General features: G+C 34.0%; 1 protein-coding gene across 1 annotated transcript in view; it reads right to left on the bottom strand.

Annotated features, from left to right (window-relative positions):
• Positions 1-3,365: 3,365 nt before the first annotated feature.
• Positions 3,366-22,622, bottom strand: part of Dach2 (dachshund family transcription factor 2) — a 274,883-nt gene continuing 255,626 nt past the window's right edge. The window contains exons 8-12 of the mRNA XM_028874764.2: positions 19,639-19,787; positions 19,366-19,513; positions 17,510-17,656; positions 16,308-16,373; positions 3,366-8,127 (exon numbers count right to left, since the gene is read on the bottom strand). Of these exons, the coding sequence (XP_028730597.2) occupies positions 8,123-8,127; positions 16,308-16,373; positions 17,510-17,656; positions 19,366-19,513; positions 19,639-19,787 (515 nt within the window). The 3' untranslated portion in view covers positions 3,366-8,122. The remainder of the gene's footprint in view (positions 8,128-16,307; positions 16,374-17,509; positions 17,657-19,365; positions 19,514-19,638; positions 19,788-22,622) is intronic.

The following is a 22,622-nucleotide window of genomic DNA, read 5'->3' as shown; positions in this document are numbered from 1 at the left end:
CAATATATACTCTTACCATGATGCTATGCATCAGTCCCTAATGGTATTAGTCACCCACTATAGCCTGGAATCTCTGAAGCCCTGAGTCAATGTGAACACTTTAACTTTATATGCTGTATTTCAGGTATTTCTATCTGAGATTAAAATCCAAAACTGAAGAAACCAGAAAGGTAGTATGAAAGGATGTTTTTGCTATTACCATGTAGCTTATGGTTTTGAGAAACATAACTCTTTTACAGGGTAAGTTTACAAAAATTTGGAGGAAAGTTAGAGTAAAAATAAGTAAATGTAGGAAAAGTTTAATGGGATGGGGCCATTACTGATAGGAATTAGAGGCCATGTTGATGAAGTTTCAGATGAACATAAGAACTTTATTGGAATGTGAACTAAATACCATGCTTTTAATGCTGTGATAAAGAATTTAGGTGCCCTGGGAGTGGCAGGGGTGGCAGAGGGTCAGGAGTGGAGCATGAGATTATAGGAAAATGGGAGGATCAAGCTGGATCAGGGACAGAGTGGGAGGGCAGGGAGGGAGATACCATGATAGATGAGGACATCACGGGAATAGGAAGAGGCAGGGTGCTCAGGAATCCACAAGGATGACCCAACCTTGGAGGGCTAGTAGTGGTCTAGAGGGTGCCTGGACTGTTCTACTCTGGTGACCAGTCTAGTGACTACCCTGTCATCATAGAGCCTTTGTCCAGTGGCTGATGGGGAGATCCACGGCCAGGAGCCAGGCTGAACCCAATGGATGAGAGGAGAGATTCTGCAGGTGGGGGACATTAAGATCATGATGGGAAGATGTGCAAAGATGACATAGCCACACTAGTGGAAGCCCGTGAACTGTAGACTAGTAGCCATGGAGCCCCCATGGGACTGGACTAGGCCCTCTGGTTATGGAAGACAGTTGATTGGCTTAAACTGTTCAGGGGACACCCAGGCAGCGGGATCGGGATCTGTCCCTGGTGTATGGACAGGATTTTGGGAGCCTGGTGCCTATGGTGTGACACCTTGTGCAGCCCTGGTGCAGTGGGGAGGGGCTTGGACCTGCCTAGGCTCCTTGTGCCACACTCTGCTGACTCCCCATGGGAGACCTTGATTTGGGGGATGTGGGGATGTGGGGTGGCTTGGGAGGGAGGACTGGAGGGTGGGAGGAGGGAGGAGGGGTGGGTCTGTGGGTGGTATGTAGAGTGAGTAGAAAAAGAAAGTAGAAGACTACATATTTCTATTTTTCCATAAAAGAAGCAGAAGTAGGGGTACACAAAGCTCCTTGCAGGCAAGAATTGGGTCTAAAATCATCTCTGAATTTCTCTTACTTGACTTCATCATAACTTCCTGGGCTCAGCTAATTAAGTCCATCTTGTGCTGTGTATCTTTCATGTGGCTCTAACAGTGAAAATGAATCCAGGAGCTGATGCAGAGGCCATGGAGGAGTGATGTTCACTGGCTTGCTCCCCATGGCTCACATAGCTTTCTTTTGTATATACCCAAATTTTAACATAAGTTTGCCTATGCCCCAAAGCTGCTCTCAAATAATCACGCAGAGGCTTAATATTACTTATAATTGCTCAGCCGATAGCTCAGGCTTGTTACTAGATAACTTTTACACTTAAATCAACCCATATTACTATTTACGCTTTGCCATGTGGCTGTATCTTTATTAACATGGCATGTTCATCTCCTGTTCCCTCTGTATCTAGCTGGTGACTCCTGATTCCACCCTTCTCCTTACCATTATCCTTGGTTTGGTCTCCCCTCCTATACATTCTGCCTGGCTACGGGCCAATTAGCATTTTATTAAACCAATCTATTCCACAGCACCCAAGGACCACCTGTCTAGGGTAGCACCACCTACCATGAGCTGGGCCCTCCTACATCAATCATTAATCAAGAGAATACCCTACAGGTTTGCCAATAGGCTAATTTTATGGAGACATGTGTTCTCAATTCAGATTTCCTCTTCCCAGATATGTCTATGTTTTGGTCAAGTAGACAAAAACAACCAGCACACTTGCCTGTGTCCAACTATGAATACTACAATGATTACCTGGGAAGCTTAAATAGTCTGTATGCATCTGCTTTTCAAATATCAAAGTTTTTAAACTTTTTTGTAAGTATTTCTAAGCTCTTCTTGGGTATTTTTTATTCATAGAAATGATAGTATAATATTAGTATTCTTCAACATTATACTAATGCTTCTAAAACTAGTCTATATTCTTTTGAAGACCACGATTCATTTATAGAAACACACTTAATTTTAACCTAAGACAAAACTCAGTGGAATAAAATATGAGATAGATCAGCTGAACAAGTGAATCCAGAAGAGAAAGAATTTCACAACTGACCTGGATCTGGGAAATGATAAGTGTATTGGCAAATTGTACTGGAGTATTAATCTCAATGCTGAGTATTTGAAAAAGTCTGTTTTTAATTATGTGTTGGCATATATAATGCATACATATAAACCTATGTCAATATTACCAAATGAGTAACAAATAGCAATAGTGAACTGTTATATGAATTTTGTGTTGAACATCTTACTACTTCTTGTTTTAGTGTATGTTCATATATAATAATATTTAAAACGATATAAAGTATCAATTTTATGTTAAAATAATTGAACCTATTCTCTGAATATGTTGATATACAATTATATCTCTATGAATTCTCTTTCAAAAAGAAAAGAATTTAGGTGCCTTGTAGCTGTGTTCTGAGACGTTGTGAAGGTCAAACATAAAGATGGTGGGTAAGTTTATGTAGAGGAGGAAAGTTTAAGGTAGTATGGCATTCAAGTTGTAGTGCGGCTTTTATTGATGGTAGTCAGTGAAATTCACACTGAAAAATCAAGGGCAAAACAAGGTATCTCAATGGTTGGAGTATTTGCAGGTTTGTCATATAAGGAACTCATAAATTATATAAAATATATGTGTGTGTATATATACCATATATATGATTTTATTTTATATAGTTTTCGATTGAAAGTGGGACTAAAAGAAACTCCAGGAAATAGATATACAAAGAATATTTCCTAGTTCCTAGTTATTCATTTATGATATTTTTCTACTAATTACAGTCCTCCATCCTCAAAGCAGAATCATTAAGCATACACACATAGGAAGGGACAATCTAGCGTGAGTCACTAAACAACCGAAAACAAGAATATTGGACATTTGAACAGGTGAACTGGAAAAAATTGCATTCATACTTTTTAACATAACACTAAGGAATGTGTACAAGCATCTTCATACTTTCTAGATTTTGATTTTAGTGTTTCTGCTATGTTCTTCAATGATCGCAGTTGGCAATATGAAAATAAAAGCTCAGTGATAACTGACAAAGTCAAAATGCTTTTATTTATACTGAAGGTTAACAAGTACATTTTAAACAAATTGTACTTAACATATGGAGGAACAAAGAAACAATACATATAAGTTTCTAGTCTCTAAGATACTACTGTATTTTTTTCTTTGAAGGACAAAAAGTCAAGCAGAAATGAGCATAAAAAAGCATCAAGTATGGTCAAGTTACTTTACTCATCAGGATTTAGTTCATGTTCTTAAATTGGTCAATCTAATGAAAGAACAAAGTTTACATCATTGCTTTTAAAATATGCACATGTTCCTTTTTTTTCCTTAATGTAACATGGAAAAGATGATTCAGTAAACAAAGCTTTCTTGATAAACACAACTGAAATAACTCCATGATGGATATTTTCCGAGATATACTGGAATCACAAGCATCTTCATTAATGTAAGTCAGCAAGGACCTTTCAGGCTGAACACAACTGCTGTGCCATTGCTAAACAGTATTAGTTACCTCCTTAAAAAAAAAAGAAAACATGTTAATTCTTCTGTGGAACATTACTGAAGCATAGGTATGAAAGTACTAAAACATCTATTTTCAGGAACCTAAAATGATTTGATGTAACTGGATTGATTTAATACAGGTAAAATTTAATTTTACATCTCTTTATGTTAATGTGTCAGATTTCAAAGATCCTTCAAGTAAACTTCATGCTACAGTTCCTCTTCTTTACACAGCATTGAAGACATGAAAAACTGATAAAGACTCTTTTCATAAACTATTTTATAATGTCTATAGAGATCTATATTAGTTTTTCCTTTTGTACATAATGTTACACTTGAAGCTCCTGTGCTTTACCAAAACAGAAGGAAAGACATTACCTGGTTTGGCTCTAAAACAATGAAGGGTTTGTACATTTAGAATTTTTATTCCCCGTGTTAACTGTAAGATTGTGCACACCATATAGAGACTAGTTCTTATATCATTTGAAACCTAAGTGGTAAAACCAATGTTCATTTAAATATTTGTAACATAGAGTCCATATCATCTGATGGTTATGTAGCATTTGATTGATATAGATAAAGTTTATTATTGAGAATGAAAAGGAAATTCTATTCTGTCTCTTTGAGCTTAATATTGCTCTTTTCTATTGTAATGGTTTATGACTTGCTTGTTTAGCTAGCTAAATCAACAAAATTATCCTTTGGTTACAGAAGAGGAAGCAAGAAAGAACGTGTTCATAAATGTGCACAAATCCACTCCCTGTGCTCAAGTAACACTTAAAATTACATCTTTGTAAATCAAATGTGCCCTCTTTGTGTAGAAGGAAGCAAGCATGATCACACTTGATTGATATTGTCTTTTTAAAATCATATCTCAGATTGGGAAAAGGTTTTGAGTTATAAGGAGGAAAGTATGTGAAATCTCTATAATATTTTTTTTTCTGTGTAGAAGATTTCATGTTAGGTAATTTAATATAATTTTGCAGGAATTACTTTTAATCCAAAAATCAAGGAGATATGAGATTAATAGAATAAAATAATTGATTCTGCATTAATCAAAAAAGCTAGAGTGTTGGTTTTCATTAGCAGGTAAATAGAAATTTGCCCAAGAAAACAATGGAATTAACTTTTCTGTTGCAGTGACCAGAAAATAAAAACCTATTTTTAATAACTGTTAGTTAATCTTTAACGCCAGAAAAATGTGTAAGCTAGTCTTTTTGAGATAGAGTCTGAGTGCTGTAATGAAATCCAATCTTGCAGATAGTTCAAGTTGTGATGATATTGACCAAATACTTATTCAGTTCTACAATCCACATCATCCTCTGTATACACAGTCTCAATATCAATGGAAAGGTCATCAACATCAAATGTCAGTCATTTTTTTACCAGAATTGAAATGTATACAATAATAATAAAACTTGAATCATGCACTGCAAATTGTGAACATTACACATTTTAAAGCAAGTGTAAAACAAACCATGTCATCTAAAAGTTATATAAACACATCAATGAATGGAAAAGACAATCACTGTCTTTTGGAAAAATGCAGTTTTTGAAAAATCTTTCACTTTATCATGTTTAATTCTTATCTTTGTTACAAGAGGCAAACATATCTGTGTACAACTTTCATTAAATGTGCCCACTTACAAAGCCTATCAGGAATAGTTCCCACATCAGCTTGCAAATTGAAAGAAACACTAGGCTACCAAGAAGACTGCATTATGATATAAATCAATTGGTTTACCCAGAATACAAAAAGTTGAGATCCCTAAAGGAAAACTTCCCCAAATTTTAAGGATAGCAGTATTCAAACAGTGCAACATATTCTATAATATTGAGACATTGTCTGTTACTTCTTTGAGTATCCCAATACAGACTGATGATAAGGAAGGAACAAGTATTGACCTAGTAATCAACACTGTTCTTTGGAACAATCTCAAAGTTTGCCACGTTTCAATTTCAAAATTCATTTTAACTATAATATGAGTGATTTATCATTTAGTAGTAGCTGTCAAAGTAAACTCCTAGATAAAACAAAAACATCTGGAACCATAAACAGAAGAGAACTGCATCTGAATTTTAATCCAAATCTGCCATGCTCACTTCATTAGGAATAGGAAACAGCTAATTAGGAGTTGACTGCTTCATGTTTTTAAGAGGGTTTATACCTGAACATCAGAGATGATCTCATATGCACTCTGTGTGTAAACATGATTATAGATTAGGAAAAGCAATGAAAGACCCATTTCCAGAGGAATGTTAGGTGCTTTGAAACTCATAAGGGACATATACATTGATACTTGGTGAGAGCTGGCAGTTAGTTTACTGCTTTAATATTTATCCAATGGGCAAAATGGGGAATTACATATATGTAGATATAACAGTGTTTTAAGTAAAAATACAGGTTTATGCAGTCCTTCCCTCATTGTAGAAATGCCTCACTTGAGACAGAACAGTAGGTTGGTATGGTCTTCTCCATATAGGACACCCTCTCACGATAGGTTGAATCATCAAGAGCCACACTTGGCTGTCCCAAATCCAGTACCTGTGACACTTGCCTCCTGTGTTATACTTCTAAAGTTTATAGAAAGGAATAACTAACATCGGGTGTCATAAAGACCCAAGAGCAAACAATTGGGAAATGCCAGAAAAAAAAAAACATGAGGATTCCTATCATTCACCTAAAATAGTTTTAAGTGATCTGATTTGAAAATACTATTCAAGTTTCTGTATCATTCAGTACATGTTCTCTGTCTATATGATGAAGAGTTAATTCTGTATGTTGTACCATTAGCCATAGATCATTGTTATTCAGATCATATATTTTATATGGGCAAAATATTTTATTTCATCTTCATAAATCATTTCTAAATTGGCATTATTTTGATGCAGTTGGCTGAAACATAATAGATTGTATACAAGTAGATCCTGTGTGCATCACCAAAAGCAAAATCTTTATAGCTTAGAAAAAAATTATTCAGGATATGAAACAATCACTACATCATATTGATTTGAATTAATGTATTATTTTTAAATTTATTTCAGTTTGGTCGTTAGTACAAAAGAAACTACATATATTACTACAAGGAACTAATTAATGGAAAATGGATGAAATCTCATTTGGCAATTTGCATGAGTAGCACTTTTGTCAAAACAGAATTTAGTTCTAGGGCAAATACTACACAGTGAATAAGATTTATCTGGTGTAATGGAAATACTTGGGAAGTGTCATTGAAGGTTTTTGATCACTCAAATACTGATTATTAGATTCTTAGGAAGTGTGAAAATGGTAATAATTATATATCACCAATTTGTGGACATGTCTATAGTAAGTAAACTGTTAAAAACATTTCAGGACATTTACTGAGCAATTCAGGCCCAATTAACCATTTATAAATCTCTTGAAAATGCTAGTTACCTGATTATGCTTAGACCAGAGGTTGAATAGTGTAATTATTCATAATGTGATTGACCCATCATATCTGCCTTTCTCCTTTCCTTTGTCTATAGTTTTTACTCTTATAATTATTTCTGTTGCTAGTATAATAAGAAATAAGCAATGTTTGGGACATAAAGGAAGAAGAAAAGAATAAAGGAGTCATATTTGGTATGCTGGGGAACATCTTTTATCAATGTCTTATTTAAAGATAAGGGATGTGATAGGGAGTAAATAACTTGCTCCACCACCATCAGTTCAAAGGAAAATGTAGTTGTGTCATGATCTAGAAATTAAAGCTCTCTCTGTTTTCTTAGAGAACAAATCAGGCATTTTCTTCTACAAAGTTAGCTCACAGACCATGGCAACAAATATCAATCATTTGTACCAATAAATTGTCTGCTAATACAAGTTATATTAAATACCATAGTGGAGAAATAGAAAGCTATTCCATAATAGGCACAGCTCAAAGTAAGTATTTCTGTATTTTATTTTCTCACATACAATCTAGAAATAGCACTTTATCCATCTTCAAAATTGTTCCACCTACTTATCCCACTACAAACCTGCTGTGTGGTTAAACGTGATGATGTTTGTGAAGCACTATGAGCTCATTGAAAGTAATGGGTAAAGAAACTATAAAAGTAGTACGTTCAGTCATTATGATTGCCCCTTAAAAACTTGGGAAGTCCAATCTCCAGTGCATTTTTCCTCTGTGTTCAATGTTCTATCCATCAATTATGAACAAATAGTAATTGAATGTTCCATATTTTAAAAGAATCTGAGTATGAATTCTAAAGATTCACAACACTAGGTAAGCAGGTAACTGCTACAGCACCCTATCCATATCTTTGATCACTTGGAGTTCCGGCATCAGTGTTCAGGCTGCACAGAAAAACAATAAGACCTGGTCAAAATGTCATCCCAACAAAGAGAATCCAAAATTTACTACAAACTCAATTTATAGTATTCCCTGTGATAGATATACATATAAATATTAAGCATTTGAATAAATATGGGTATAATCCATATTCTATTTTATTAACTTTGTCTTATAGTGGAAGCTTCATTTAAAAAATGAAATTTACTGAAATGATCAAAACTGCAGATTTACAACAATTTTTAAAACTTAATTTTATTCTCTGTGGGTGATATTAACAATATGAAAATGATCTAAATGATAGACCTCAACTAAAATATGCTTACGAGCCCTTTGAGCACACTCTACTGCTTTATAACCTGTAGTAAAAATGCATGGTTAGCTTAATAAACAAGGCATTTAGGAGGTTTTCTGTTTTCCTTCATTGTTTAAAACATCAGTAAAAATCCATACCATTTTCTATTATTGCAAAAAAACAAACAAAAACAAAAAACAAAAAAACAAAAAAACCCACCTCTGGTAAACTTTGTAATACTTCTTCTAGATGAGAATTCCTTCCCTGGCAGGATGTTTATTTAAAAGTAATTGCTCATGTTGAACATTACCAAGTGGGTGTCTACAATGTCTTCAGAGGTTTATGTTTTCAGCAAAATGCATTTATGGTTTTTCCTACACTGTTCTGATATTTCCTTTCGAGTGTTTCCTTAGCACTTGCCCACTTATATAGATGAAAGAGTAAGCTTCAGCAGAGGAAAAATAGGTTACCAGATTTTCTTTTGTAGTGGCTACCTTATTTTGGAACTATTAATCTATTTTTTCAAGTGAGTCTAAATCCTAAGCCCAGTGTTTCTTTAAGTTTCTGTAGAATCGATATATTTCTAAGTTTCAAATGAGCACTAAATTATTTGACATTGGAATTACCACTGATGGGTCATGGTTCCCTAACCTGAATAAAAGAAAGATTAAAAAAAAAATATATGGCCGGGCGGTGGTGGCGCACGCCTTTAATCCCAGCACTCGGGAAGCAGAGGCAGGCGGATCGCTGTGAGTTCGAGGCCAGCCTGGGCTACCAAGTGAGCTCCAGGAAAGACGCAAAGCTACGCAGAGAAACCCTGTCTCGAAAAACCAAAAAAAAAAAAAATATATATGTGGGGTTACAACCAACATAATTCTGTCTTAGGCTCATTCAATTCAAACTAAATGCAAAATTAACTGTATGAACCTTATTTTATTCAGAGAAAAAAACCTTGATATGTGCTATTCTCCCTAAAGAATAGTAGCTAACTTAGCTTGGGTTATAGTTAGCTATTAATACTCGTATAAATATGGCCCAAAATATATTTCAGAATAGAAAAATAGACCACTGCAAGTAAATTCAAATAATGCAATGCTATAGGATCCGATTCATTCTATTTGTATGGAGAAAAATAATATGGCATCATATTTCCAGATATATATGGTGCTTATTTTTAGGAATGTAACTTTAAAAACTAAATTTCTTAAAAATAAAAACCACTTCACAGTCTCATTAGTAAAAAATGAGATTAATGTTTGAATCAAACCTGATGCAAGATATAGGTCACCTCTTTCTCTGGAAATGATATGAGAACAGAATTTAAGCATCTTTTTTTATTTTTAAAAATAATTTCTCTTATTTTTTGAGATTATAATTGTGTCATTTCCCTCTTCCTTTTCCTTCCTCTAAACCCTCCCTCAAACCTACCCCTCCTGTGCTCATTCAAATTCATTTTCTAGCTAGCTAACTAATTATTATAAACGTTGAGTAATAGTGTTCAAAAACTTTTTTAATTAATTAATTTATTTAAAAAGGATTTTTTTCATTTTACAGTTCTTCAGATGTAGATTAAACACTGGTTAGGGTAAATTCTACTTTTAAAGAAATAGGGGCTGGAGAACATTTCCTGATATTCCAGAAAGCACAAGTACAGTTCCCAGAATTGAATTCTAGTGGTTCACAACTGTGGGTAACTCAAGCTCAGGACTCTGTGGTCCCCTACACTGGTGTGTAATACCCACACAGATATACACATATACACGCAGTTACAAAATAATAAAAATAAATCTTTAAAATATTTTGCATTTGTAAAGATAAGGCCTAAAATAGTAGCTACTAGGTAAACAATTCTTCCTCTCTGGTAGTAAAAGAAAGACCTGTTTATTAAAGAACTACTTGTGTAACTTGTGTCGTCTCCAAATGCTGAGGACCAGAATGTGTCTTGCTTTGCAATTTTCAATACCTCGCTATCACTGTATTTTCATCTATTGTATAAAAGAAATGCATCTGGAATTATAAGTCTGGAAGTCTTAGGTCTGTACAAGAGATTTATCATTATGATAAACACTGAAGATTTTGGGTCAGGACAAATGATTTTGCTAACTCTGCAATGGCATGGTGTAAACTACCTATGACAACTAAGCCATAAATGATCAAGTAGTTCCACAGTCTCCTAAAGAAAGATCTAGAAACATGACCAGTATCATGGTATAATAGGTTTTTCACAGTAGAGTGGTATGATATAATCTGGGAGGCATGACTGACCAAGATAAAAATCCTGAATGTTTAAAAAATTAAAACATATTCCTCCTGAGGGTAAAACCAATAGCAACAACAAGAAAAGACTCAAGGCACCTAATAAAACTTAAGATGAAAATAAAATTACATTCATATTTGCCACTTTAGAGAAAGACACTAGGACATTGCAAGGATTCTGGTATAACCTTTATCTATGATGACAGTTACAGGTAGTTGTGGTAGTTTGAAAAGAATTGCCATCATTCTTTCGAATGTTTAGTCTCCAGGGAGTGGAACTCTTTGAAAGGATTAGAAGAATTAGAAGGTGTGGATTTGCTGTAGTGTGTGTGGCCTTTTTGGAGGAATTGTGTCCACTTGTGCTGGGCTTTGAAGTTTTAAAAAGCCCACACCAACCCCCTCCCCCCCCCTCTCTGCTGATCAGGATGTAGCTCTCAGCTACTACCTCTCCAGCACCTTCATGCATGCTGCCATATACTCCCTGGCATTATGATAATGGACTAACCTGAAACTGTAAGCAAGCCCTCAGTTAAATACTTTATTTTTAGAAGAGTTGCCTTGGTTATGGTGTCTGTCCACAGGATTGGAACACTGACTGAGACAGTAGTACAACACTTCTAATTTCAAAGAAAACATTTGAGAGGAAGTCTTTAAGGTGACTCACATTTCTATACTCTTTTTAGTCCTTGAGGTGTTAAACATCTCCATAAGAGAATATATATCCACTGTTCAAGGAGAGCATTAGAGAGACTGTGCACACCTTCCAACACAGTACATGACATCACATTAAGGGAATTAATTGATGGGGTTAGAGCAAGAAGTATTCAGTGAAATCTCTTAAGAGACTGAAAAGACACAGTGTTTGGGAATTAGTAAACACAAATGTACTTTGCTTTTCATTTTTTCATCATCATTTTTAGGGTACACTATTTAGAAGAAATCATAAATTTTATATCTTTCAGTGATGTCTGTTCTGAAGAAGCTTCCATGTTTCATGTTTTTTGAACTAAAATTACTTAGAATAAAGAATTTAATGAGCTTATTTTATACAACATTTTTAACCTTGGTAAACATGCTGAATTTAATATCTGCTAATGATGTTGGTTACAAAAGAAAGGAAATTATTGAAAATTCCTTTGCATTAGAGAAAAATACCAGAATAAAAACATTTTGGTATTCAATCACCTTATATTAACCAACATTAAGTAAGCACATATAAAAATTATTCATAGAGGTATTTCACTTACAAAAATCAGTTCTTAGCATTTCCTGTTGTTTTCTTTTTATAAAAACCAATGAAGTGTCAGGCACACACACAGTGGGTCACTATGCCCTTGCACTTTATGATGATATCTCTTCTGAATCCATTTTTATTGTTTTATTTTATGACTAGAAAATTTCTATATACTACCTGCTTTGATCTCAAATTTAGGAGTTCATATCATGTGTTGGTTTTTCTTATTAAGATAATAATAATATCCATTTTATTAAATTTAAGAAACTTGTACCATGAACTCTACCAGTCACTCTTAATGATGAAATATAGTCATACAAATGTTAACTAAGGTATAAACATGCAAAAGGAGAAGTCTCCCTGTGATCATAAAATGATGTTATTTTCTGTTCAGCAGTTCATGTTACTGCTGTTCATGCTAATTAATTAAAGGAGCTGTTGCAGTAATGTGCAAACAGGGAATCTGAGAAACTGAGAGGGCTTTTAGGTCTCCAAGTGAAGTTAAGTCAATCTGGGCATGGGCAATCAAATGTAATGAAATCACTTGTCAGTGCTAAGCTTGCAAAAACTGTGAAGTTTGACTGGGGAGTAAAAGGATTATAATTAGATTTCCAATAGGATAATAACTAAATGGCAGAATGCAGTAAAGAGAAAATATTACTTTGTTAGCTAATGGTACTGCTGTTCAGTTTTGGTTTTTATCAGCTCACTTGTAGTTGCGCTAATTTAATTTGCTTTTATCAGCAAAAATGCACCACACAAATGCCACTTAAAGGTCATTTGCAAAAATCATTGATCTGAAGGTACACTTAATGACACTTGGTATGTTTATTTTATGTGAAGCAGAGATTGACTGATAAGATGGTTGATGTGCTGTCTTTCAGGTCCCCAGCTGAGTTAGAACATTTTGAATTGGACCACATTTGGTCATATGCTCCTCTGAAAAATTCAGCTCCTGAAACTGTGGAGATAATCACCAGAGTGCATACTGTACTCATGGTTTGACCACCTGAGAATCTTTAGGTGGTGGTATAATCATAGACTGCTGAAATATAAAATTATGCTTATTGAGGTTGTCTACATGTGTTATCTTTTTTTGTCAAACAACATCCAAAGTGCATTAGAAATAAAATAAGTTGATGAGAATTATAAAACATATAATGATCATGAGTAGTTTATCTTCATTCAAATTTATGTGGACACTATGGTAAAACTAGGTATGATTGCTTTGCTTCTAAGAGTGCCATGCAATATTTTATCAAGATCCTTTTATTTCTTCTTAAGAAGATGTCATGATGGAACTAATTGAATTTCAAAGCAGGAGCACTAGGTTAATGATAGATTTCTATCCAGCAGAGCTATTGACAATGGGAAGAGAAAGGACATCAATGAAGTCTGAACTGTTTCCTGTGATGTAGATGAGTTTGGCAATGGCATTGTATTGGCAAGAGTGAACTCATTCTGACAAACAAAGAGAGGAAGTAATCTTCCAACTTACAAAAGTGAGTAAGACAGGAAGGTGAAAAATATGTAAACAGTTCAAGGTAAATAAAAAAGAAGTCATGGTATACAAAAACAAACCTATTAGCAAGAATAGAAAAATAATAGCTAAGCTTACATTTCATGTTTTATAGGCATTATAGTTTCTAAAGATTTTGAATGAAGATAAAATTAATCTTTAATTATGAATATTCAAAATTATAGGCAAAATGATTGTCTTATGTAATTATTAGAGTTGATTTTGTGAACTATTTTTATGATTAATTCTGATCATAATTTCAGATATCTATTCCTCTAACAAAATCATTTATTTTTGCTGACAAAAATCTTTTGTTTTTGGAGATAGGGTCTAACTATATAGTCTTGGTTCACCTGGGACTCACAATGATGAGCAGTCTGGCCTGGAAGTCACAGATAGCCACCTGCCTCTGCTTCATACACATTAGAATTAAATTTGTGTGCCACCATGCATGGTATAAAATTCTCTTTTTGATATGTTGTGATTCTAATATAATTTTGACATAAGATATTCATTTTAGTTTTTCATAAAGTAACGATGAGAGATTTATCATGTATAGTGCTTAAATGTTGGACTAAAAAAGAGGAGAATGTATACTTTTCAATATTTACCACATTTATTGTGAATGATATTTGATGTAGTTTAAAAGTCTATATTATATCTAATGAGGAATTATTAAATTATTATATTTTATCATATATGTACAATGTTGACCACAGATACTAAGCAAACAATTTTATTTTGGAAATGGTCAGTTTAATTGTTTCAAAATAAACTACCACAATAATTAGAATATTGCATCTGATTCTGTTACTTTAAATAAACTAGTAAATATGTTCAGAGAAAGCCAATATAAAAATGCATGCTTCTTTAAACATAAATTAATGTACAAAAGCTATTTAATGAATATGGGATGAATTTATTTTTACTTATGTGACTATTTTGATCACACTTGAATAAGATAAAAGTTATTTATTATGTGAAAATAAATTAATGACAACTCAAAATCTACATGTCTTGGAATAGGGGAAATATTATTTCTGTCATCTAAAGGCATCATAAAAATAAAATATAATGACTTGAAGATACAGGGATAAATCGTAATGTAGGTACAATCTACTAGTATTGTTTGGATTCTCCTTTCAGTTCCAATACTATTCTTATGTACCATTCAAATTAGGGACACAGCCAAACTTTGGGCTCCCTAAAGATTTTGTGTATATCTGTGTGTTACTGTTTCAGAAATGAGCAAGTAAACACTTCATCCAATTCACTCCTACCAGGAGCCTAATGTAGAACTGGAATCTCAGTCACCAGGTTTGCTAGTAGTGGCACTTTCTTTCTCTCTGTCATTCTCTCTCTCTCTTTCTTTCTCTTATTCTCTCTCTTTCTTTCTTCCTTTCTCTCCTTCTCTCTTTCTCCCACTCCCTCCTTCCCTCCCTTCCTCCCTCCCTCTCTTTTTCTCTCCCTTCCTTCCCACCTCTCTCCCTTCTTTCTTTCTTTCTTTTTGGTTTTGCAAGACAGGATTTCTCTGTGTAGTGCTGGCTGTCCTGGTACTCACTCACTGTTGACCAAGTTGGCCTCAAACTCAGAGATCTACCTGCCTCTGCCTCCTGAGTGCTTGGATTAAATGCATGACCCACCTCCGGCAGGCTAAGCACTTTCTTGATGAATTTAGCTGTGGTAAATGAACTGGCTAAACAGTTAATCCCTTTTTACTTAACTTTCACAAAAGGTAATGTGGCCTTTAAATTGTGGGAGGGAAGCAGGCCAGCAAAAATGACCTAAGAAACAGCCCAAACATCATTGAAAAATCTAAGCACATGCATTTTTCACAATTAATGAAATTAATGTATTTAGGTGTTCAGGTGCAGCAGAGTCAAGCATTATCAGAAGGTTCATGAGATCTGATGCTTCTGGTTTTATAAAAATAATTTCAAAACTACAGAAATGTGGGCTTCTAAATTTTCTGAAGCTGCCCAGTAGCATGCTCATATCTCCTGCTGTTGTCTTCACATAGACACAATCTGAAAGCAGAAAGGCCCCATGTGTAAACCCTTCAGTGAACAACATATTCATGTCTTTCTTTGCATTGTAAAGTTAGAAAAATTATCCATTAGAGATGCATTTTTAGTATAGTCAGGCTTTGTTTTAAACAATAAGTGTGAAAATAATACAATCTATAGGTGAATAAAGAACTAAAACTACATTAGTATTACACAGGAAAATTTCCACTGATTAAATGTAAGTCTACTCTTTGGGGCCTATGCAGTCTGACAGAACTCTACATTGATGTCATTCATCCACTTTATTATTGTTGAATATTCTAAAATATTGTGAAAGATAAATGTACTTATGTAAATCATGCAAATTGGAAATTATAAATCATATTCTTATTTCTATATTTAGAAGATTTCTAAAAATTTCTATCAACATTTGAAGGTTAATAAAAATGTCATAGAAGACCTTCAAAATATCCGTAGGTTGTGATTATTGTGCTTGTGCCCTTTACAAACACTAAAGCAGTGAAGTCTATAAGCCACATGTACAGTATGCTTGTGAAATGTTTCTTACATATTTAAACACTTTTAGAATGTGAATAACATGCAAATATATATCCTGTCAGTAGCTACTCATGGAAGAACTTTGCTCACATTGTGTCTATGAAATCCCTAAGTAATTGTACATTTAGAAGTTTTAAAGTCATATCATATGCTTTTTCTCCAATGATGATCCTTGTATATTGCTTCTTAGGTCAGAGTATGAAGAGTTAACCTCATTTTACCTGAATGAAATCTATTAACATAGAAATTTTTCCCTACCATGCCTCCACGGAGCACACATTACGTATTTATAGGAAGGAGAATGCTGTTTATTGTACCTTGCATGGCAGCACTGTCATGAGGAGTCCCGTTATTTTCTATTTCAATATCTGGAATTCCAGTATCTGAAAGAATTGGCATTGAGGATTAAGGTACAATTCTTTGTTTTCTGATTCCATCTAAAGAAAACTTGCAGCAAGCCAATATTTCTGTATTATACATAACACAAGACTGTGAGGAGTATTTTTTTTTTGATCTGCAAATATGTCTCTCTCTATTAAACTTTTTTTGTTTTTTATATTATAATATAATTAAATCATTGCCTACTTCACACTCTGTCCTCCAAGCCCTCACATATGCTCTTTCTTTATCTCCTTGAAATTTAGTCTCTTTTTTCATTAATTGTTGTTGTTATGTGTGTATACGCAGTTTTTGTTTTGTTTAGTTTCCCCTCCCTTTCCTTTATTTCTTTTGACATTTCTATTGTTAATTCTAGGGAGGAATTTTACATACTATAACTGAATTATGCAGTTAAGAATATATTTCCAGGTACATGAAAAGTTCTAAAGATATATTCTAGGAAAATAACTGTCTATATAAAAATAGAAAAACAAACCTCTAAAACTACTCAGTTAACATGTTCAGATGACAGAACAACCAAAATATGATAGATACAATTGACTAAATTGAAGCAACTCATCTTTATAATGTAGCTTCCCCTTGGAAGATATGATAGTGAATGATACTGGTTTATGTCAATGCAAGGGAAACTGACATTCACATGGTGATTTGTAGTTTTATATGAGTGGATGAATAAATGTGTTATGATTGTGCTCAGATAATTTACACAAGCTAGTGATTATGTTGTAAAAAAGTTATGTGTGTAGGGGGTTACCTGAAAATTTAATTCACATTGCATCTGAATCAATTGAAGCACTCTTAGGCAATTAATTTAAATCTTATCATAAAATAAAAATAGAAAAATTTCAATTACCATTCCTTGATTCAAGCACCCCTTTACATAGAATCTTCAATGATTTATTTAGAATTCCATTTCAAATGGATTCTTCCTGAGGACCTCAATATTGCTACATTCTACATTAAATATCCACCTACAATATTTTTTTTATATCTCCCAGAGAAAAGGCTCTTTTAGTTTGACATTTGACTTGTAACACATAACCTAAAATTATACTCTCTGTCAAAGCCTCTTCCTTCCTTTCTTTCTCTCTTTGTTCAGGTTTTCATTTGTGTGCCTTACCTTTCAACATCCTCAGACCACTGTCACTAGCTGTAGCTTGTTTCAGTGCCTGCTCCATTTGTTCTCGGCGCTTTGATTCAAATTCCAAGGCTTCCTGAAGTTTCCTCTTAGCTTTTTTCTCCTTTTTCAGACGCTTTTGCATTGTACCTAAAGTGTGGAAAAGTAGTTTGTAAATGCATGCTTAATGCAGCATTATTGCTGAGTTTAATGATACAAGTATACATTGTATATCGATACAAGTATAAAAGCAAGGAGTCATAAATGTAGCAGCTAACATATGATTAGCTTCTTTTGGTCCCAGTTCTCACCCATTTGGTGTTTTGTTGACTGTAGTTGAATGACAGCATTGACTTATCTTTACTGTCACATTTCTAATATGTATGCTCTCTCATACACATGTATCTATACAATGTGGCAGTTTGCTGGGAAAATTGTTGTCTAATGTCATACTACATACATTTAATAACCTACATATTTTATAATTCCCTGAAGAAATACTATTACTCATTAACTTATTGCTAGTCATATTTCAAAATTCAAAAAATAAAACACGTAAATACTCATGAAGTATTATTTTATTCTTTAAAAATGAAAGTAGCAAGTGTGTCTTTCTCTGAAATGTTACCAATTGAAGAGATAAACAAATGGTTATTCATTTAAATAATTCTGTTTCTCTCCCTCTTTCTTCCCCTTCCTACACAGACACACAAACTCATATACATGTTAATGAGAATAACTTTCAGCAATGATTATATAAGCAAGCTAAAAAACTGCAATCACAGTAAGGAGCCTCTAGTAAGCAGAAAGGCTAAAGAAGAGCTAAATAACAATTCCAGCTCAGTTCTCAGAGCTTTCTATCTCAAAGAGAAACTTTATTGCCATAATATAAACATTATTTCTAAATTCTGAAAACTTAATATGATAGATCCTCAAACAGTAACATTGGTTTCCATGAGAGAATTGGTTCATAACTTCCTATGTCATTTTAAAAGTACATTATATAGCTAAGGAATTATATGATATTTAAAAATGCTAAAAGAGTTTATATGTATACTATATTTTAAACAGATCAAAATATTGGAATAGCCTAGGTTTTAGTTCTAGTCATTTTACATACGAAGGTGTTTTCAATAACTTGAAGAGAGTCAGTTACCTAAATAAATTATTGTATACCTGAAATAAGAATTCAGCAATCCAAGATGAAAAGTAGATTTTTTTGAGACAGAGACAGAAAATATTGTCTTTTTTTTTTTATGGAAGATGGTTAAGTATGGTTGGAAATGAAATTATTTTTCTATTGTAACTGTATTCAAATGATTATTAAAATACATTAACAAATTATTTCAATCAGAAAAGTAGTCTATTGAAATATATTCTTAGAGTGATATTACTTTAAAGTTGTTAGTAAGAACCACCTGCCTCTACCTCTCAAGCACTGGGATTAAAGGCATTTTGGAATTTTCTCGTTGTGTTAGGCTTATACAATGTAAATCCTTCCACGAGAGAGACTGAGTGTCATTTACTTTACAATTATATAATATAGCTCCCTGACTAGGGAAGAGTAAATATTTTATACTTAAGACCAGGTGACAAAATCTATGCCTAGATAGAATTTATCACATTATGAGAGAACCATAGCTATGTATGTTTTCAAATCTGTAACTAGTCCAAATACAAATGTCGTTCATTATCCCTTAGAGAAAAATTTTCTTATTACTATGTGACTTAGTTATTACTATTTGTTTAGTTTGTTATTCATTTTTAGCAGTTATAGGCTATTCCTGCAAGTGTTTCTATAAGGAAGAAAATCATTTCCAACACAATATTCACCATTTAATTGAACTCATTCAACTTACTTCTGCTTTGAAGCTCAACTGCAAGTTGTCTCTCCAGGTTTTCTCTAATTTCTCTTTCTCTGTAGAGCTCTATTCGAAGTTCCTTCTTTTCTTGCTGAATCTGCTTCTCCTGGATGCGAGCATTATCCAAAGCCACTTTCAGTAGACCCTGTCAATGTACAGCAAATGAAATGCAGTTCATCTTATCCGTTTTGAATTCTCTAATATGAAATAATTTATGTAGGTGCTAATGTCTTGTATTACATTTATTTTGTTTATAGAAATATTGTTGACCTGAATGTTGGTCAACAGAGTCTCCACGGAGGATAGACTATCAGCAAAAATGAATGGTCCAGGAAATCCAGGGGACAATGCCTGTCCAGGAGCCAACTGGATCTTGTCCAAGGGTGACTTCATCATTGGAATTTGAGTTGGTACTTCTTCTGTAATGATAAAATTAATGTCAGATGCTTCACAAATTAACAATCTAAATGTTTCACCAAGTCATTTCTAATAGATGTATATAACAATTTTCTTTTTAAAACTAAATTATGGGTGCTCTAATTTTGTCATATCTATAAACTAGACAATCAGATTGCTACCAACAGATGTATAAGTTGGCATCTATTTCTTTCAGCACTGTCTATGAATCCACCTACTCATACAGTACCATTATTTTAATGCCTTCATTGATATATAATTTGCATATAATACAATTAATATATTTAAATAAAATTTTAATTTTTAGTAATTTTACATAACATATTAAGCATGACAACAAATTCATCTCAGAAAATCTCAGTTTTTTCACAATATTTTTCATAACTATGTGCAGATAGTCTCCATTTGCCATCTAGTCCATGATAATGATTGTTCTACTTTGTCATTAATGTTTTCTCTTTCCTCAACATTTCACATAAATAGAATCATACAATACGTGGCATTTTTGTCTTAAGATAATTTTATTTTAGCATCATATTTTTTAATATTTATACATGTGTGGTCATTTTTCCTTTTCAATACTAGGTGGAGTTTCTTTGTGTGAATATATCAACTTTTATATAGATATTATCTACTTTCTGGGAATGGGACATTTTTCAATGTTAATTCTAAATTTGAAGATTATTATCTATAAGAAAACTGCAAGTCCTATCTATTCTCACCTTTTATTTATAAGAATCTTCTATCAAGTTTTGGGCACTTAAATGAGATTATCTCTTAGTGTCACATACTGAAACATAAATAGAAATTTTTATTAAGGTATTTCAGAACTGTTTAAGACAGAGATATCCAGCAATAACAAGAATTTCTTTTTTTCATGAGAGCCTAACAAGTTGACTATCTATATGAATTATGGTTAACAATCTCTTAAGTGAATTGCATGAAATATGTAGTAGTTTCCTCTATATCTGGAATAGGAATTTTTTTTAATTTCAATTAAAGGTTCCTAGGGAGATAATCTTGGGATTAAAACAAACTCAGTTACTAATATTTCAATATTCATGCATAGAATGTCTTCTATCATAAAAGTTCAGTTAATCTAGTCATTGAAGTTTCTGAATTTCAGTAATGACATATCAAACTTTGAAAAATGCATTTCTCTGTGATTGTAAAATTCTGCTAGTAAATATATTTGAAATAGACTCACTAAAAAATTAGGTTTGAATTGAATTTATATCTAACCAGTTTCATATATTATATAAATAACTGCACTACAAAAACAGTCTATCTTTTGGCCTGTTTTCTGTAGATACTAACTTGTTACATAGACTTCACTTTTCAGTTGGAAGCATATGTACGTATATGTATGTGTATATATAGTCTATAAGTGTGTGTGTGTGTGTGTGTGTGTGTGTGTGTGTGTGTGTGTTTATGTGTAGAACCTTGAAATCCAATGATTTGACAGTCGTCCTGTTTTGTTGTGGAATTTCTTGTGTGGGATGGTGTGGCATATAATGGTAAGAATCTTCATGGGAGTTTTCTTAACAGGACAGCATTATTTCTTAACAAAATGCTCTTTTTTATTAATAAATTCTTTTTATGGTTTATCAAAATAGGGTTTCTCTGTGTAGTTTTGGTGCCTTTCTTGGATCTCGCTCTGTAGACCAGGCTGGCCTCGAACTCACAGAGATTTGCCCGGCTCTGCCTCCCGAGTGCTGGGATTAAGGCATGTGCCACCACCACTTGGCCTATTAAGATTTTTTTTTTAATTTATTTTACATGCCGATTAAAATTCCCTTCTCTTCTCTCTTCATACTCCCCTCCCCAAGATTACCTCCCAACTCCCCCTCCCTCCTCTGAAAATGTAAGGCCTCCCATGGGGAATCAGCAGAGCCTGGTACATTCAGTTGAGGCAGATCCAAGCCCCTCCCCCTGCATCAAGGCTATGTAAGGTTTCCCATCATAGGTAATGGGCTCCCAAAAGCCCGCTCATACACCAGGGATGGATCCTGATCCTACTGCCAGGGGGGCCCATTAAGCACAAGCTACCAAAATGTCTCGCTTATGCAGAGGACCTAGTCCAGTCCCGTGGAGGCTCCACAGCTGTTGATCTAAAGTTCATGAGTTCCTACTAGTTTGGCTTGGTTGTCTTTGTAGGTTTCCTAAATCATAATCAGATTGGTGAGTACTCTAACTGCCATCATAGAGCCTTCATTTAGTAACTGATAGAAGCAGATACAGAGATCCAAAGCCAAGCACCATGCCGAGTTCCAGGAGTCCAGTTGAAAAGAGGAAAGAGGGATTCTATGATCAAGGGGCATCAACATAATGCTCTTAATATTGAGTCATCTTTATGTTTGATATTTTTCTAAGATCAATAAGCTCTACAATGTTAAGTGATGATACTAAATAATAAGATTTTCTATGTTCAATGAACTGTGTGGATATTGTTTTTGGCAACTGGGCCCCTCTGTCAGTTTTGGAGAGTGATTCCCTGTCGTAGTATCAGCCTAGGTTGTTTAGAGTTTTCTAAGAGCCAACTTTAGCCAACAACTCGACCATGCAACCTGGCCAACCCCTGGAGCACTGGCTACAAACGACTGCCAGTTCAGACTTGATGTCTTCCATTTCTAGGAGTCATCACTAGGGTCACCGTTATAGATTCCAAGATGTCTCCACTGCAGGGTTCCCACACTGTCCCCCCAAATGGCCCCCAAATCCAACTGTCTCTCCCTGCACTTTCTCCCTCTATTGTCCACCCCACACACCTGATAACTTTTATCCTGTCCCCACCCACCCCCAGTCCACCTGAAAAATCTACATAGGTTGAGCTGGTG

The sequence above is a fragment of the Peromyscus leucopus genome, chromosome X (assembly GCF_004664715.2).
Source record: "Peromyscus leucopus breed LL Stock chromosome X, UCI_PerLeu_2.1, whole genome shotgun sequence".
Taxonomy (NCBI): Eukaryota; Metazoa; Chordata; class Mammalia; order Rodentia; family Cricetidae; genus Peromyscus; species Peromyscus leucopus.
The sequence above is the reverse complement of the archived record's forward strand: the minus strand, read 5'-3'. Positions and strand labels throughout refer to the sequence as shown.